Source organism: Corvus moneduloides, chromosome 1 (assembly GCF_009650955.1).
Source record: "Corvus moneduloides isolate bCorMon1 chromosome 1, bCorMon1.pri, whole genome shotgun sequence".
NCBI classification, from domain to species: domain Eukaryota; kingdom Metazoa; phylum Chordata; class Aves; order Passeriformes; family Corvidae; genus Corvus; species Corvus moneduloides.
This window is the reverse complement of record NC_045476.1, coordinates 973,806-991,271: the sequence shown is the minus strand read 5'-3', so window position 1 is coordinate 991,271 and position 17,466 is coordinate 973,806. Positions and strand designations below refer to the sequence as shown.

At 63.4% G+C, this 17,466-nt stretch overlaps 2 protein-coding genes across 4 annotated transcripts; one reads left to right on the top strand and one right to left on the bottom strand.

Annotated features, from left to right (window-relative positions):
* Positions 1–1,430: 1,430 nt before the first annotated feature.
* LOC116452725 lies at positions 1,431–7,752 on the bottom strand. Of its 3 annotated transcripts, XM_032127436.1 has the most exons (7): positions 7,663–7,752; positions 7,079–7,295; positions 6,538–6,979; positions 4,263–4,389; positions 3,561–3,635; positions 3,267–3,365; positions 1,431–3,054 (listed from the first exon to the last, which is right to left on the bottom strand). In XM_032127436.1, exons 3-7 carry the CDS (start codon positions 6,919–6,921, stop codon positions 2,024–2,026), a joined length of 1,716 nt encoding a protein of 571 aa, XP_031983327.1. In that variant the 5' UTR covers positions 6,922–6,979; positions 7,079–7,295; positions 7,663–7,752; the 3' UTR covers positions 1,431–2,023. The 3 variants fall into 3 exon arrangements, with proteins under 3 accessions (XP_031983327.1, XP_031983403.1, XP_031983496.1); XM_032127512.1 differs by lacking the exon at positions 7,079–7,295 and having other exon boundaries at positions 7,663–7,749; XM_032127605.1 differs by lacking the exon at positions 7,663–7,752 and having other exon boundaries at positions 1,431–3,051; positions 7,079–7,588.
* Positions 7,753–9,703: 1,951 nt separating this feature from the next.
* On the top strand, positions 9,704–17,234 carry LOC116438970 (zinc finger protein 777-like). Its single transcript, XM_032098253.1, has 7 exons — positions 9,704–9,761; positions 10,532–10,801; positions 10,936–11,062; positions 11,494–11,670; positions 12,484–13,041; positions 13,674–13,799; positions 14,445–17,234. The coding sequence occupies exons 1-7, from the start codon at positions 9,738–9,740 to the stop codon at positions 15,479–15,481; spliced, it is 2,319 nt and encodes a 772-aa protein (XP_031954144.1). The 5' UTR covers positions 9,704–9,737; the 3' UTR covers positions 15,482–17,234.
* Positions 17,235–17,466: the final 232 nt, after the last annotated feature.

The following is a 17,466-nucleotide window of genomic DNA, read 5'->3' as shown; positions in this document are numbered from 1 at the left end:
CAGGCTGCTCCAGCCTGGCCTTGGGCACTGCCAGGGATCCAGGGGCAGCCCCAGCTGCTCTGGCAATTCCAGCCCAGCCCCTTCCCACCCTCCCAGCCAGCAATTCCCAATTCCCAATATCCCATCCAGCCCTGCCCTCTGGCACTGGGAAGCCATTCCCTGGGTCCTGTCCCTCCAGGCCTTGTCCCCAGTCCCTCTGCAGCTCTCCTGCAGCCCCTTTAGGCCCTGCAAGGGGCTCTGAGCTCTCCCTGTGTCCTTCCCTTCTCCAGGGGAACATTCCCAGCTGTCCCAGCCTGGCTCCAGAGCAGAGGGGCTCCAGCCCTGGGGCCGCTCCGGGGCCTCCTCTGGGCTCTCTCCAGCGGCTCCGTGTCCCTGCCGGTCCCTGCCGGTCCCTCCGTGTCCCGGTTTCCCGCTCCAGGCCCCGGTGCGTCCCTGGTTTCCACGGCAACGGCCCCGCCCCGGTTCCCATGGCAACCGCGCCGAGGGGGCGTGGCCACGCCTGTAAACGCGCGCGCTTCCGCGCCAGGCCACGCCCCCAACGTCACCTCGCGCCTCGACCCGGAAGTGGCGCGTTCCCCGCGCTTACAGGGCGGCGCCATGTTGGGAGGCCGCACAGCATCCGGGCCGCGCGGCGCCGCTGTGATTGGCGGAGCGCGGCACGTGACCTGAAGCTCCCGCTGCTATTGGGCGCCGGTGCCGCCGCTTCCACGGCCTGTGCGGGCGGGGGGGCCGCGGGGGGGGGAGCTGGGGAATGGGGGGAGGAGACGGGACCCCCCAGGCCCTGAAACCTCACCTGGAGCCAGGACAAAGCGGCTTCTGAGATATTTCGCCGGTTTTATTGGCTTTAAAATCCCGTTTCACTGTCCGCTGGCACCGACGAGGCGCGACCGTCCTTACAGGAATTGCGGAATGATGGAATTGTTGAGGTCGGCAAAGCCCTCAGAGATCCCCGAGTCCAAGGCCACCCCTGACCATGTCTCCAAGAGCCACATGCACAGGGCTGGTAACTCCCTCCAGCGATGGGGCCTCCACCCCTGCCCTGGGCAGCTGTGCCAGGGCTGGACAGCCTTTTCCCGGAGAAATTTTCCCAATATCCACCCTGAGCCTCCCCTTGAGGCCGTTTCCTCTTGTCCTGTCACCTGGGAGCAGAGCCCGAGCCCTCCTGGCTCCGACCTTCTTCCAAGGAATTCCCAAGAGCCAGAAGGTGCCTCCTGAGCCTCCTTTTCTCCAGGATGAGCCCCTCCAGCTGCCTCAAAATTATTTGGGAGGCTGGAAGAAGAATGCTGAAAGCCCCAAAGTCAACCCCCTGCAGCTGCCAGGAACATCCCCCTGCCAGAACCAGCACCAGCCATGGTGGGAGCATCCCTAATCCAAGCAGCCCAGATTTTCCACCTGCTGCCCCCATGTACACGGAAAGTGGGAGAATTAAGGAATCCACGGTTCCGTTTGCTTTAATTCACTGCAGCTTCCTTCTGTCCCCATAACAGCACCTGCCCCCTGGAAGGGCACTGGAGAACATCCCAGAAATCACCTTTTCCTTCTAATGACCCATTTCCAGAGGCTCACGGAGCTGCTGGGAATTCAAGGCAGGCTGGACTTCCCAAGAAAACGCTTCCACACAACTGGAACGGAGCCTTCCTTTGTCCTTCCCTCCACCCACCCCTCCACCCACCCCAACACCCACCCCTGGCACAGCCTGAGGCCGTTTGTTCCTTGATCCCTGGGGAGCACAGCCCAATCCCTGGTCGGTTTTTAAGATCTTTTCCAGCCCATCCCGTTCCCGGAGTCCAGGATTTCAGGATCCCTCGCTTAACTTTTCCTTCTTTCCTCCTTCGAGCCACACTGATTCTCCCCTTTCCCACTGCTTTTCTCCAAAGGTTCTCAATCAATCCCAGTTCAGGGCTGGGGAAGTTTTAACCCCCCCAATCCGCCTCTGCCACGTTTCTCCTCCTGAAGCCCCCAGGGCTGTGGGGGATTGGGCGCTGTGCCTCAGGGAATCCAATCCCAGGATTCCCGCCGGGAGTCAGGGCTTTCCAATCTCCCCCAAGTTGTCGATCTCGATGACGATGGGCCAGATGCTCTTCACTTGGGAGAACCCCTGGAGCTCGAACTTCTGGCACATGGAGTTCAACATGGACCTGACAGCCCTCAGCGCGTCCCGGATCACGGCCTGCAGCGACCCCCCCTGGGATTCCACACGTCCATTAATTTTCCAGCGGGTTCCAGGATCCTCCAGAGGCTTCGCTCCCTTCCTCACCCCTGCAGCCGGGATTGGGGCGGGGGGTGAAGCCCCAGTTCCCAAAATCCACTTTGGGGCGCGTCGCGCGTCCGACGTCACCCCCTTGGCGTTCCCGGCGCTCTGGAGGCCGCACGGCGCAGCCGCATCTGTCGGAAGAGAAGCCCCGGGGTTTGTCCCCTGCGCAGCAGCACGGCAGCCAGAGCAGCCTGCCCAAGGCAACCCCGACCTCCTGTAGGGCCGGTAGCGCCGCAGGATCTCCCTGGCTTTCCGGAGCACCCTGTGGAAGCGGGAGCGCGGCCGCGCCACCCGGCAGCGCGCAGCCCCACGCCTGCGGGGTCTGCAGATCCTCCTGGCCCGGGGCCCCTGGAAGTAGTCGTGTTCCCACGGCGAGCACGGCCTGGGAGCACAGGGCGTTCCCGGCTCGCACCACAGGCAGTAGCTGTGGTCCTTCGCCACGGCCGCTCGCAGCTCCTCCACCTGCAGCTCCCGGTTTCCCGGGAGAAGCGTCGCCTCTCCCGAGGTGTGGCCGTGGTTTTGGGCGTGGCCGTGATTCCTCTCCCCAGAGCGATCCCACAGCCGTCCCCAAGGACACACGCTCCGCTGCTTCGTCACGGAATGAAGGAGGAACGTCTCGCTCGGGGGCAGGTTTTCCACCAGTTCAGGTTTCTCCTCCTCTTCCTCCTTCACGAGCCATGGCCAGACTTGGCTCCTCACTCCACTGTCCGCTTCCGACGGGAATTCGCTCCTTCCCTTGTGACAGCCAAACTTCTTCAGGAGCCTCCTGGCCTGGAGACAGCACGACGTGCTCCATCCTGCTGGGAGAGGGGTGGGAAGGGGTTGGATTCTTCCTGGCTGGAGCAGGAAGAGGAACATCCCTTCTTCCCGGTCCGGGACCACCCGGGCTCCACATCCCAACCTCTGCCAGATGTCAGGAGAGCCCAGCAGTGGGAGAGGCCCTGGAGGTGCCCCAGGGATGGGGCTGGAGCTCCTCAGGGATGGGGCTGGAGCAGGAGGGAGGAGGATTCACCTGGAGACGAAGGCTCTGGCCCCTCCTCCAGCTCCTGGCACCCACTGGCTCTGGGCCACCAGCCAGAGGACGGCTCCTCCAGCCAGCTCCCGGCGTGTCCTGCAGGAAAACAGTGCATGTCACCGGCCAGGCTGGGAATCCTGACTCTCCATGGCCACGGGAATGAAGGAAGAGCCCTGTCCTCGTCCCCACCAGGAATCCCAGCTGCTCCTTGGCCATGGGGATGGAGGAGGGAGCCCTGAGCCCATCCTGGACATGAATTCCATCCCTCAGGGTCGGGATGTTGCTGCTCACCTGGAGATGGGCAGACCCACGGCTCTTCCCCGCGCTCCAGCCGGTGCAGGATGTCAGGTTTGGGGCCTGGATAACCTGGGGATGGGACAGAAAGCCTTGTGCTGTCCCTCATCACAGGAAAACCAAGGACTGGCCCACCCTGGCTGTGCCTCACCGTGCACGAAAACACCTCTGGGATGTGGGAAAAGCGAGGGAGAAACCAGAGCTGCTGCCAGAGAGGGATTTACTCCCGAGGATGAAGGCAGAGCCCTGATGGAAGTGTGGGAGTCAGCTCCCAGCTCCGCTGACGGGCGTTCCCAGCGAGGGAATGTCTCCTGCTCATCCCGGGAGCAGCTCCCAGGGGTGGAACATCCCACTGTGCTCCCTGATCTTAGGGAATCATTTCCAGGGGTGCTCAAACCCAAACCCAAATCCTGCATTTTCCAGCACTAAACACCCTGATCAGCCCCTGTTAGGGAAAACTCCTCATGGAAAGGGTTGTCCAACCCTGGAGGGATTGGAAAGCCGCGTGGATGTGGCACTTGGAGACATGGACGAGTGGTGGCCTTGGCTGTGCTGGGGAACGGTTGGATTTGGGCATCTCCAAGGCCTTTTCCAACCTCAACAACTCTGGGATTCTGGGATTCAGAGTTCTGGAAGCCGCACGGCCCCGCTGGGGTGGGACCCGAGGGAACCCCCGCCCAGGGCGATTCCCGGGATTACCCAGGGAGGTCAGGAGCTCGTAGGTGTCCGACACGACATCCCGGTACAGCTCCCGCTGCCCCGCCGGGAGCGCGTCCCACTCCGCCCGGCTCAGGAACACCGTCACGTCCTCGAAGGTCACCGGCTCCTGCCACGGGATCAGGGATCACACCCTCCCCAGGGATCACACCTTTCCAGGGATCACACCTTCTCTCGGGGATCACACCCTCCTCAGGGATCACACCTTCCCTCAGGGATCACACTTTCCCTCAGGGATCACACCTTCCCCCAGGGATCACACCTTCCCCAGGGATCACACCTTCCCCAGGGATCACACCCTCCTTGGGGATCACACCTTCCCTCAGGGATCACACCTTCCCTCAGGGATCACACCTTTCCCAGGGATCACACCTTCCCCAGGGATCACACCTTCCCCAGGGATCACACCCTCCTTGGGGATCACACCTTCCCAGGGATCACACCTTCCCCCAGGGATCACACCTTCCCTCAGGGATCACACCTTCCCAGGGATCACACCTTCCCCCAGGGATCACACCTTCCCCAGGGATCACACCTTCCCAGGGATCACACCTTCCCCCAGGGATCACACCTTCCCCAGGGATCACACCTTCCCAGGGATCACACCTTCCCCAGGGATCACACCTTCCCTCAGGGATCACACCTTCCCCCAGGGATCACACCTTCCCTCAGGGATCACACCTTCCCAGGGATCACACCTTCCCCCAGGGATCACACCTTCCCCAGGGATCACACCTTCCCAGGGATCACACCTTCCCCCAGGGATCACACCTTCCCCCAGGGATCACACCTTCCCCAGGGATCACACCTTCCCAGGGATCACACCTTCCCCCAGGGATCACACCTTCCCCAGGGATCACACCTTCCCTCAGGGATCACACCTTCCCAGGGATCACACCTTCCCTCAAGGATCACACCTTCCCCAGGGATCACACCTTCCCCAGGGATCACACCTCCCCAGGGATCACACCTTCCCCCAGGGATCACACCTTCCCTCAGGGATCACACCTTCCCAGGGATCACACCTTCCCCAGGGATCACACCTTCCCCCAGGGATCACACCTTCCCTCAGGGATCACACCTTCCCAGGGATCACACCTTCCCCAGGGATCACACCTTCCCAGGGATCACACCTTCCCCCAGGGATCACACCTTCCCTCAGGGATCACACCTTCCCAGGGATCACACCTTCCCCAGGGATCACACCTTCCCAGGGATCACACCTTCCCCCAGGGATCACACCTTCCCTCAGGGATCACACCTTCCCAGGGATCACACCTTCCCCAGGGATCACACCTTCCCAGGGATCACACCTTCCCTCAGGGATCACACCTTCCCCCAGGGATCACACCTTCCCTCAGGGATCACACCTTCCCAGGGATCACACCTTCCCCAGGGATCACACCTTCCCCCAGGGATCACACCTTCCCAGGGATCACACCTTCCCCAGGGATCACACCTTCCCCCAGGGATCACACCCTCCCACAGGAGAAGCCTTTCCCATGCCAGGGGAGCTCCCAGGACACGAGGCCGTGGATGGCACCATCCCAGGAAGGTGCGTTCCCCACTCTAGGGGGAATTGCGGATCTGGGAGGAGGAGAGGCTGGAATTCAGCGCCAACCACTGGAATCCGGCACCTCGGGATGTGTTTTACCGATCCTACTGGGAGCACTCCGTGATCCCCATGGCACTGGGATAGTCCAGGACCCCCCCAGGTCACCTGGAGCTGGACAGCCCCCTGTGACCCCCCAGGGCACATCCCAGGAAATCCCCCGGGATCGATCCCAGCGGGGAGGGGAGGGATGTGGGGGAGAAATGTGGAGGGTGATAGGGGTTTTGGGGTGGGGGGGATTGGGGGAATGGGATGGGGGGTTTTGGGGGTTGATGGGGATTTTGCGGGGGTGAGGGGGTGGGGAGTGACGGGTGGTGTTAGGGATGGGGGTCTTCAGGGGGAATTTCATGGGAGTGGGGGGCAGTGGAGGGGGCGATGGAGGGGGTGATGGGGTGGGATCGGGGGTGTGATGTGGGGGTGATTTGGGGGGGTATTTGGGTTTTCGGGGTGGGGCTGAAGGGGTGATGGGGGGATGATGGGGTTGGGGGGTCCCTGGCCATTTGAGGCCAAGCCCCGCCAGCAGCATCGGAGGGGGCGCTGCGGGACCCCCTCGGATCCGGGGGGGCTCGGGGGGGGCCGGACATCGAGGGCCCGGGCGGCGGCGAGGGCAGCCCGGGGCTCCCCCGGCCAGCGCCCGGCTCCTACCTGCGCCTGCCCCGCCATGGCGGCCGGGGGGCCCCGCGGGGCTCGGGGGGGGCCCGGGAGGTTCCGGGGGGGCCCGGCGGCTCCGCGGCCTCTCCCGCACGCGCTTCCGGTACAGGCCCCGCCCCCGCCGGAAGCGCCGCCATTGCCGAGCCGGAAGTGGCGCCCCGCGGGCCCCGGAAGCGCCCCGGTGACCCCGCACGTGATTCCCGGATCCGGGGCGTTCAAATCCCGCCGGGAACGGGGCGGCAGCGCGGCCCTGGGCAGCTGGGGCACGGCGGGACAGTCTCTTCCTGCAGGGGTTTTCCCGCTGTCCCACCGGGCCCTCCCCTGAGGCCGTTTCCTCCTGTCCCGTCCCTGTTCCCCGGCAGCAGAGCCCGCCTGCATCTAGGCCGCTCTCATCCCGCTAGGCCTCCAGAGTCACCGGTTCTCCTGAAATCCCAAACTGAGCAGGAGAATTGTCAGGTTTTCCACCAGAAATGATCTCACATCCCACCCAGACTCCGGGTTTCCCCATGCTCTTCCCTGAGGCCTGAGCCCGTACCTCCCGCTGCCCCCGCATCCCTCCGCGCTGGCTCCTGGCTGAGCCTCCTCTGGATTTCCCGCTTCTCTCGGATAAAGTTCCCGGCGATTCTGCCTCTCCCGTGTGCAGCTTCTCTTTAATTCCCTTCCCACCAACCTCGTGCAAGCAGTCTCCATCTATCCGCTGGAATTCCCTATGGAATTCCTCTGTCCTGCCCGGACCCTTCACATCTGCGCCACTGAAAGCCAGAAAATCGTAATGAATCCAATTCCATCGTATCCTAGGAACCCGCAGGAGTGGCCAGGAGTAATCACTGATCACTAAATGGGTACAGTGAGCGTGGTTTGGTTTCATAGCAATCCCAGAATCCGGAATTGTGGGGTTTGTTGGAGCAGCAGCAGGATGTGGAATTGCTGTTGGTAAAAGACTGGATCATCCCTCAATTCCCTCCCAGCCCGGGCCATTCCAGGATTCCAGGACTCCACCAGAGGGGTGCAGGGAGAGCAGGACCCCCCGGACACGGTTTTGGGAGATGTTTCCTCCAGCCCTTATCCAGAACCGGCCCTTTCCTCTCCCTGTGTCCGGCAGCCCCGGCTCCGACTGACCTTTCGGGGTCACCGTGGTGACATCAGGGGCCAAGGTCCAGGCGGGGCAGTGACACCATGAGGCTGTGGCTGCTCTGCGCTGTGGCCGTGGCCGCTGTGGCCGTGGCCGGAGCCCGAGCTGACCACGGCGGCTCCAGGATGGTGGCACGCGGGAGAGAGGTCGGTAGTGCAGGGAGAGGGGTAAAGCTGGGAATAACAGGGCCGGGAATGCCGGGAGCAGCGCGGGAGGGGGAATGGCCCAGCCCGGCACGGCCCCCCGGACCCGCACCCTGCCCGAGCGCCCGGAACGAATCCCGGAACGGGAGCAGCTTCTCCAGCATCCCCGTCCTGCTGAGGATGGGCTCGGCATTCCCGGCCCCTCGCGGCATTGCGCAACCGGAGAGGATCCCACGGGGATGGCGAGGGGGGAGCGGGGAGGACGCGGCGGGACGGGGGCTTCCCCTCAACTCCCGCTCCATGGGCAGCTCCCTGTCCTGCCCGCATTCCCAGCCCCGGGCTCCGGCAGATCTCGATCCACCCCTTCCCTCCGCAGGGCCGCCGGCGGCCGCACAGACCCTGCTCCGGCTGCTTCTCCGTCCTGAGCGAGGTGAGCCCGCGCCGCCGGGATGCGGGAATGCGGGATGTGGGAATGCGGGGGATGGCGGCTCCCACACCCGCGTCTGTCCCGCAGGAGTCGCAGTCGATGCCCTGGAATTCCCGTGAGGAGGATGCGGCTCAGCCGGGCAGGCGGGCACGGAGCAGGAAGGGTCTGGAGGTACCGGAGTGCGCCCCCGGGATGGGGATGGGGATGGGGATGGGGATGGGGATGGGGATGGGGATAGGGATGGGGGTGGCATCTCCCTCTCCCGGGGCTCCGTGTGACGCCGCGCTCACTCCCGCAGGGCAGAACCAGGAGGGAGAGCCCGGAGCCGGCGCGGGCCGCGGCACTCCCCGGGCGCACCCTGCTGCTGTGACAGGTGACAACGGAGCCCCGGCAGGACCCCGGGCCCCGCGGAGACCCCCGGCAGCCCCCGCGGGGCGTTCCAGGAGCCACCGAGCGCCGAGAGCGCGGCGGGAGCGATGCCGGAGCCGCCTGGGAATGATGCTGGACACTGGGAGCAGCCCCACGCCAGGAGAGAGCTCAGCCGCCCGCTCCCTGCTCTGAGCTGAGCCCCCCGCCCTTCCCACCCCCCAAAATGCTTCTGGGGCAGCTGCCCCCGCTTTGCCAAGCCCCCCAATAAAGCCGGCACACCGGAGGGAGAGGATGCATTTGGAGGGACACGTAGGGTGCGTGAGCCCCGACAGAGACACCCTGGGCTGGGCTGGGTGGGAGTGTGGGGACACCGGGGCTCTGAGGGGCTCTGAGCCAGCCCCGTGCGGTGTCCGCACAGGGGGATTGCGGGGGGATCGCAGGGATGCTGGTCCCAGGGATGGTGGGGCTGGGGGACCCCCCGGGGGTGCTGACCCTGCGGGTCCCTCAGGAATGTCCGTTCAGGGGTGTGGGAGGTCCCCCAGAGCGCTGGTCCCAGGGGAGGTGGGGCTGGAGGACCCCCCAGCGATGCCGGTCCTGGGGGTCCCGCAGGGCTCCCAGTTCAGGGGAATGAGGGATCCCCAGGAATGCTGCTGGACCGCAGAGATGCAGCGGGTCCCCAGGAATGCTGGTCCCAGGGGAGGTGGGGCTGGTCCTGGGGGTCCCGCGGGGCTCCCAGTTCAGGGCCCGGGGGGCGGCCGGCGGTCGGGCCGTGGTGACCCCTAGCACCTGACCCCGCCTCCCTCCGGGCCCCGCCTCCCTCCGGGCCCCGCCTCCCTCCGGGCCCCGCCCCACAGCGGGCCCCGCCTCCCTCCGGGCCCCGCCTCCCTCCGGGCCCCGCCCCATCACGGACCCCGCCCCACAGCGGGCCCCGCCCCATCACGGGCCCCGCCCCATCACGGGCCCCGCCCCATCACGGGCCCCGCCCCCGCCTGCCCGGCTCCTGCTCCTCCCGCCCGCCAGGGGGCGCCGCTTCCCGCGCGGTGCCGCTCTGGCGGACGGCGCCCCCTGCGGGCCCGGTGGCGGCGCGGGCGCGGGGCCTGAGGCGGCGGTGGCGGCCGCGGCCATGTCCCGCCGGGGGCCCGCGCAGGTCAGGGCCCGGCCGGGGCGCGGGGCACGGGCCGGGACGCGCGACGGGACACGGGACGGGGCGGGCCGCGGCGGTGCTGGGTCAGGGGCGTGCGGGGGTCCCACAGGGGAAGTGGGATGGGGGATCAGGGAGGTCCCTCAGGGTCCTGGGGATGGGGGGAGGGAGGTGGCGTGGGGGGGTTCTTGAGGGGGAGCTCGGGGGTCTCCGGGAGAGCTGGTTCTGGGGGATTGAGGGGTCCCCCACGGGAGATGGGGCTGGGGGAACCCCCAGGGGTGCTGGTTCTGGCAGTCAGGGGGGTCCCTCTGGATCCTGGGAATAGGGGGGGACCCTGAGGGGTGACAGCTCAGGAGGACAGGCGGGCTCCCCAGGGCTCCTGGTTCAGACGGGGGCGGGGGTCCCACAGAGGAGGTGGGACTGGGGGCCCAGAGGGCCCTCAGGGTCCTGAGGATGAGGGCTTGGGGAGGGAGGTGCGACTCTGAGGGGTGGCAGTTCAGGAGGATGGGGGATGCCCCAGGGATGCCAGTTCATAGGGATGAAGGGATCTCCCAGGGATGCTGGTCCTGGGAGAGGTGGAACTGGGGAACCCCCCAAAGGTGCTGGTCCTGGGGGGCCTCCTTTGGTCCTTGGGAAGATGGGGACAGGGGAACGAGGGGGTGGCAGCCAGGCTCTGGCAGATCCCTGCGGAACTGGGGCTACTGGGGGGGTCCCCATTCCCTGGGCACCCTTGGGCCAGGGCCGTGGCCAGGCTCCTAACCCTGAATCCCCCGCAGGTGTCGGGCAGCCTCCGGCAGAAGGCGGTGCCGGGCATGGCCCCGGCGGAGCTGCAGGAGCTGCAGAGCCGCACGGAGCGCGCGGAGCGGCGGCTCCTGGCCTGCGAGAACCTGGTCGGGGAGCTGGGCAGTGGCCTGGCCACCCTGGGCACCCTCGTGCAGGGCTATGGGCAGCTCCAGCAGCGCCTGCTCAACCTGGAGAACCTCCTCAAGAACAGGAACTTCTGGATCCTGCGCCTGCCCCCCGACTCCCGGGGGGAGATCCCCAAGGTAGTGGCGGACGCTTCCCAGGGATCCTGCGGGACTGTGGAAGGATTGGGGGCCGAGCTCCTGCGTGTCCCCATAGTGGGGCTGGATGTGTCCTGAGCCACACGTGGTTCCAGGGGAATTCCCTGTGATTCCAGGTGCCGCTCACCTTCGATGATATCTCGGTGTATTTCAACGAGCTGGAGTGGGAGAGGCTGGAGCGCTGGCAGAAGGATCTGTACCGGGCCGTGATGAGGGGCAACTATGAGACCTTGGTGTCCCTGGGTAAGGCTTGGGGGGCTGTAGCTCATGGAATTGTGGAATAGCCTGGGTTTGGAAGGCTGTGAGGATGGTGAGGCCCTGGCACAGGTTGCCCACATCCCTGGAAGTGTCCAAGGCCAGGTTGGACAGGGCTTGGAGCAACCAGGGATAGTGGAAGGTGTCCCTGACTTCCACTAGAGGGAAATATTCCAGCCAAAGCTTTTCCCTCACTTGGGATTTTAGTTCATGTTCTGCTGGTTAAGATCTTCTCTACCTGGGCTGCATCCGTGCTTGGGGGTGGAACCTGCCTCGGGGTCAAGGAGGTGTTTGGAGTAGGGATGAGGTGTTTGTGTCTCTGCCAGGGCTGGGAGAGGGGACAAGGGTCACTCTTGGAATGTGCCAGGGTAAAGGCACAGCCAAATCCTAACAACCCCCATTCTCTGCCCCATGATCAGACTATGCCCTGTCCAAGCCCGACATCCTGTCCCAGATCGAGAGGGATGAAGAGCTCAGTGACAAAGACGGTCAGGAGTCCCCATGGACAGAGAATGGGGATGGTCAGAAGCACCCCCAAGCACCAGAAGAGATGGATGAGGCTTCAGGAGATGAAACCCCCATGGAAGCTGCCCCAGGTGGGTGCCAGGAGGAGGTGGCTGTTCCTGGAGATCTCCCCTTTGTTGGGAAGGAAGTGCTCACTCCATGGACTAAAGCACCCCGGAGCACTGTGAGTCTTCATTCCAAGAGGAATGGTTGTGCTTGGTCGGATGAATCCCATGGAGAAAAGCAGGCAAAACCTGCAGGAGGGTCTGGAGTGGTGGGAAAGGCCTCCTGTAAGACTAGAGCTTCCAGAGGCATTCCTGCCTGCTGTGGAGGGACAGGAAACATGCTGGGAAGTGAGGAACTAGGAGCTGAGGTGGGAGGGGGAGGCTGGAGCTGCTCTGCTTGCCCTGGGGGAACAGAGGAGTCTGGGGAGCCTTGGGGCATGGATTTTGAGTGGGAGGGCTGGGCAGGAAGATGGGAGGTGCTGGAAAGGGACAGACAGAGCTAGGAGCAGCAGAGATGGGGGAAGAGCCGTGGTCGAGGGCTCTGTCCTGCAGGATTGAGGAGTCTGGAGGGTTAAAGGCATCCCAGGAGAAGCTGGGCAGGTGCTGCCCTGTGGGAAATCTCACCTGGAGCCCCGGTGGAAGTTTGGGGGTTGGATTGGAAGATAGGAAAAGGGACACAGAGGGACATCTCCTGTGGGATTCATGTTCTGTTAGCTGGAGCTTCTCTCCTGTGTGGATCCTGCCACGGGGCCAAGGAAGCGGCTCTGCTGTGGGGGTTGGAGCAGGGATGAGGTGTTTGTGTCTCTGCCAGGGCTGGGGGAGGGGACAAGGGTCACTTTGGGAATCTGGCAGGATAAAGGTGCAGCCAAATCCTAATAAAGCCCCTGTTCTCTTCCCCAGGAGCAGACGGTGCCGTGTCCAAGCCCAATGGTCGGTCTTGCATCAGGAGGGATGAAGAGCCCAGCGACAAAAAGGGTCCAGAGCCCTCATGGACACAGAATGGGGACAGCCAGAAAACCCCACAGATACAGGCTGGGGACAGCCAGGAACCCCCACAGACACGGAGTGGGGACAGGCCAAAGTCCCCATGGACACGGAGTGGGAACAGCCAGAAAACCCCACAGATACAGAATGGGGACAGCCCAAAGTCCCCAAGGACGCGGAGTGGGAACAGCCCAAAGTCCCCAAGGACACGGAATGGGGACAGCCCAAAGTCCCCAAGGACACGGAGTGGGAACAGCCCGAAGTCCCCACGGACACGGAGTGGGAACAGCCCGAAGTCCCCACAGACACACTCTGGGGACAGCCAGACACCCCCTCAGACACAGACTGGGGACAGTCAGAACCCGCCCCAGACAAGTGTCACCAACAATGAGAAGCCCCCACAGACACCAGAAAAGATGGAGCAGAAGGAAGAGGCTTCGGGAGAGGATCCCGTGCCCATGGAAGCTGGCCCAGGTGAGTTCCAAGGGTGCCAGGGAGGATGTGCTTCCTCTTCCCCAGCTCTCTGGGGCTCTGGCAGTGTCCATGGCAGAGGGCATGGTGCTTGGAGAGGCATTGCCAGGGAGGAGCGGGAGCCTTGGGATGCTGTCACAGGACCATGGAAGGGGGTTGGGGCCCTGGACACAGGAATGCAGCCTGTGGAGATGGTGGGGTGAGGCTGCTCCATGAGGCAATGGCACATGGTACCTTGGTGTCCTTCCTCCCAGCCCTCCCTCTGCTTTTGGTCCATGTGTGGCTTCACTCCAGTTCCTCCTGACACCTTTCCATAGAATTGGTGGGGTTGGAAAAGTCCTCTGAGGTCATCGGGTCCAACTGTCCCCCAGCACTGCCAAGGCCCCATGTCCCCAGCTGCCACATCCACACAGCTTTTAAATCCCTGCAGAAACAGGGACTCCACCAGTGCCTGTGCCAGGGACAACCCTTTCCAGGAGGAATTTTCCTGATAACCGATTCACATCCTGGCTCTTGAGCCACAGCTTTCTCTGGCTCTTCCCCACACTCCCAGCAACCCCTGGGAGTTCTTAATGTCGGAGCAGGGACCTGGGAGCTCTCCATGGGTCTTTCAAATCCCTGTTCCCTGCAAACAGAATTCCCCATCTTGGTGATGAACGTGATGTCCCTGGGGGACCATCGGCCGGAGACAGGGACAGAGGAGGACCCGGAGATGGAGGAGGACCCGGAGATGGAGGAGGACCCAGCAGAGCCTGACACTGGTGAGTCACCCTGTGCCAGGGACACAGGGCCTGGTGGGTGGGAAGCAGCTTCCAGACCTGATGGGCTTGAAATAGGGAGGGAAAAGGAAGTTTCATGGGTTCCTTTTATCTTTTCCTGAAACATCCTGTGGGTTAAGAGGTGGGTCCCTTGTGCCACTGGTCCTGATGGCACCACGGAAGGCTCAGCCTGGAAGATGGGCACTCCATCCCTGCCCTGGGCAGCTGTGCCAGGTCCAGACAACCCTTTTGGAGAAGGAATGTTCCCAATATCCACCCTGAGCCTGCCCTGGCCCAGCCTGAGGCCGTTCCCTCTCCTCCTGTCCCTGTTCCCTGGGAGCAGAGCCCGACCCCCCCGGCTGCCCCCTCCTGTCAGGGACTTGTGCAGAGCCACAAGGTCCCCCCTGAGCCTCCTTTGCTCCAGGCTGAGCCCCTTTCCCAGCTCCCTCAGCCACTCCTGGGGCTACAGACCCTTCCCAGCTCCGTTCCCTGCCCTGGACATGCTCCAGCCTCTCAATGTCCTTCTTGTCATGAGAAGCCCAGAGCTGCCTCCAGGACTGGAGGTGCCCCAGCAGTGCCAGCACAGGGAGGGGCCCTGATCCTGTGTCACACCGGTGCTGGCACAAACACGGTGTCTCTCTCTTTCAGAGGAAACCTCATCCATGGAAGATGAAATGCCGTGCGAAGGGGCTTCTTCCGAGGACGTCAAGGTGAAGGAAGAGGAGCCTGAGCTGCTGGCAGAGGAATCCACACCCTCTCCTGGCTCAGAGATCCAAAAGTACCCCAAAAACGAGCTGGTGAAAGCCAAGAGTAAGAAGAAGCCGAACCGGTGCGAGGCCAGCAACCTCCTGATGGGCAACTGCCGGCGCGGGTACGTGCGGGAATGGTCCCATCCCTGCACGGAGTGCGGGAAGCGCTTCCGCCTCAAGATCAACCTCATCATCCACCAGCGCAGCCATGCCAAGGAGGGGCCCTATGAGTGCCCCGTGTGCGAGATCGGCTTCAGCAGCAAACGGCACCTGGACCTTCACCGCGACATCCACGTCAAGGACAGAGCCTTCGGGGCCAAGGTCTGGGGCAACGTCCACCCCGAGCTGCGCGTCCGCCCGCGCAGGGACCTGTGCGGTGGTGCCCACAGGCTGGGCAGCGGCGGCCACGCCGGGGGAGCCTGGCTGGGCCAGCCCAAGGAGGAGCCGGACAGAGAGGGCCTGTCCGGCTCCGGGATCGCACGGCCGCCGAATTCCAGGCTGAAGTGCCCCCACTGCAAGAAGTTCCTGTCCTGCTCCATGTCGCTGCAGCGGCACCTCCAGACCCACACGCGGGACCGGCCCTACTGCTGCAGCTCCTGCAACAAGTGCTTCACCCGCCGGAATCACCTCCTGCGCCACGAGAAGATCCACGAGCGGGCTCTGGCCGCGCTCCAGCAGGAGGCAAACGCCCAGGCCCCCGCTGCTATCCCGGCATCCCCACAGCACAGGGCTCCTGAGGCCGAGAGGAGCCTTTCCCAAGGGAGCAGGAGCCCTGAGGCTGCAAAAGCGAGCCCACCCAACATGCTCCTGCTGGGAGCGACACCACTGGGGCTGCCGGACAAAGGCTCCCCGCTCCCTGACTGCATCGGGAAAGCCGTGCAGCCTGTGGTCCAGCTGGGATCGAGGGCAGTGGCTTCAGGGATGATGGAGAAATGACCACGGGACAGATCTGAACTGTGCGTGTCCCTGGAGAGAAGCTGTGAGTTTGTTGGGTTTGCACCTGCTGGGACACCGGGATTGGGAATCTGCTACGTTTTAGGAGCTTCCTGGGTTGTAGAAAGAATGGGAAGCTTGGAAACCGCAACAGAGAGCAAACTGTGGAAGCCTCCAGTGATCCAAAATGATTCACCATTCCGCTGACTTGTTTCTGTTGGCTGATGCTTGGAATTTTCCCAGGCTGACTCCTGGGAGATGACCAGGTGAATCCTGGTCAAACAGGAGCAGAGCTTTCACGTTCCTTGATGTTGGAACTGCCCCCTTGTGTTCGGGAACACAACTGAAGAGGACAGGCAGAAGGGACTGGAGCTGGCAGCATTCCCAAGCAGCCCTTTGCTCCATGGACCAAGCTTCCTGACAAAGACACCGGATCAAGAGAGCGTGACATCTCTGAGACCCCACCGCATCCTGGCCACGCTTGTCACCCCCCACCCTGGGGAGGAGATCACCCAACACCCCCTCCAGCAGGTCGGGAACACTGGAGCTTTACACTGGAGGATCCGGAGGACAAACCAAACCCCAATGTTCTGTGCTGGCGTATTCCAGGGATCCCGGCAGGTCCATCAGGAAGGCCACAGGCACCCTCGGGACCATCCTGCATGGGTGCAGAGTCATTTTAGGAATACTTGACGGGTCAGCCAGCCCCATGCTGCAGCAGCACCCCTGATCCTTGTGGATCCGCTTGCATGGAGCAGCCCCTCAGCTCTGGAGGAAACTCCCACTCTCCCAACCACAGCTCATCCCCTTTTGCCCAAAATCCCACCATAATGAATCCTACGGGAAAACAGTTCTGCAGCTACCTCAGTCAGGGAGAGGGGGATCTGCCCGGAGGCAGCCCGTGGAAGCCAGGCCTGGCGCTGCTCCGGTGTCCCCTGGAGCAGTGTCCTTGGCCAGAGCCCCACACACATTCCACACACTGGCTGTGCACAGGGAGCACATCCCACCTGGAGCCATCACCATGCGGGCCCAATGGAGCAGCTGTTGGGACTCCTGAGTTTAGTTAGTTTTGCAGGTTTTTTTTGTTTTCTTTGAGTTGTTTGATGTAATTATTTGATACCCTGAAGTCTCTGGCCCTCTCCAAGCAGTGAGCACTGGGAACTGGCAGGCTTTTCCCATCTTTCATTCCAGTCACTCCCAAGGTGTGATGGTGCTGCTGGGGAAGCTTTGGGAGCTGAGGGAACACCTGTGCCACATCCAGGTGTGATCCTCAGCTACCTCCTGCTCCACGGGACAGACAGCAGTATCCAAGCTGCTCCACAGAGATACACGACATCCCACTGTTCCCCTGGGCCAGTGTCTCACAATTCCTGCCCCTGGGATTGCATTGTGGAGCATTCCTGGACTGCAGCAGGAGCTGGGAGGGGTGACAGTGGCAGATGGGTCACTCTGTGTCCCCAGCAGGACACAGGGGTGGTTGATGCCTTATGGTCCCATGGTGGCCATGGATCTGGCAGTGAGCCAGTGGCTGGTTATCCCTGTTATCCCTGCCCAGGCAGAGATCCCAGTGCTCCCCGGTTTATCCCAGGGGCATGGCTGAGCTGGTGTGCCGGTGTTGCTGGCAGGTGAATCCCCCCAGGCCAGCAGAAGGGCCCCAACCAGGCATTTCTAAATCTGCTGTGAGCGGGACCAGCGTTTCCTACGACATTCCCAATCCCTTTCTCAGGCTGTGGAATCAATAAAGTATTTGTCTCTATGTCTGGCTGCTTTGGGAGCTGCGCTGGCGCCTGTGGGCGCAGAACTGGGATCAGCCACGACAGCTCTCACCGGGAGGTTTTTGGCAGTCACTGCCAGCAGCTCCAAAGCCCCCCACTGGGAGAGTTGTGGAACCCCAGCTGGGAAGGACGAGCGGCCAAGGGGAGCAGGGAAGGACCGGGGATGGAGTGGCCCTGGCCACCAGGGGTGGGACGTGTCCCTCAGCACTGCCA

Bases quoted from the DNA above. Each gene is read 5' to 3' on its own strand.
- LOC116438970 (XM_032098253.1), top strand. From the start codon at position 9,738: ATGTCCCGCCGGGGGCCCGCGCAG. The intron at 11,063-11,493 runs GTAAGGCTTGGG...CCCCATGATCAG, and splicing joins TGAGACCTTGGTGTCCCTGG to ACTATGCCCTGTCCAAGCCC. The intron at 13,042-13,673 runs GTGAGTTCCAAG...CCCTGCAAACAG, and splicing joins GCCCATGGAAGCTGGCCCAG to AATTCCCCATCTTGGTGATG.
- LOC116452725 (XM_032127436.1), bottom strand. From the start codon at position 6,921: ATGCAGGCGGGCTCTGCTGCCGGGGAACAGGGACGGGACAGGAGGAAA. The intron at 3,636-4,262 runs GTAATCCCGGGA...TCCCATCCCCAG, and splicing joins CGAGCTCCTGACCTCCCTGG to GTTATCCAGGCCCCAAACCT. The intron at 3,366-3,560 runs GTGAGCAGCAAC...GTTTTCCTGCAG, and splicing joins GTGGGTCTGCCCATCTCCAG to GACACGCCGGGAGCTGGCTG.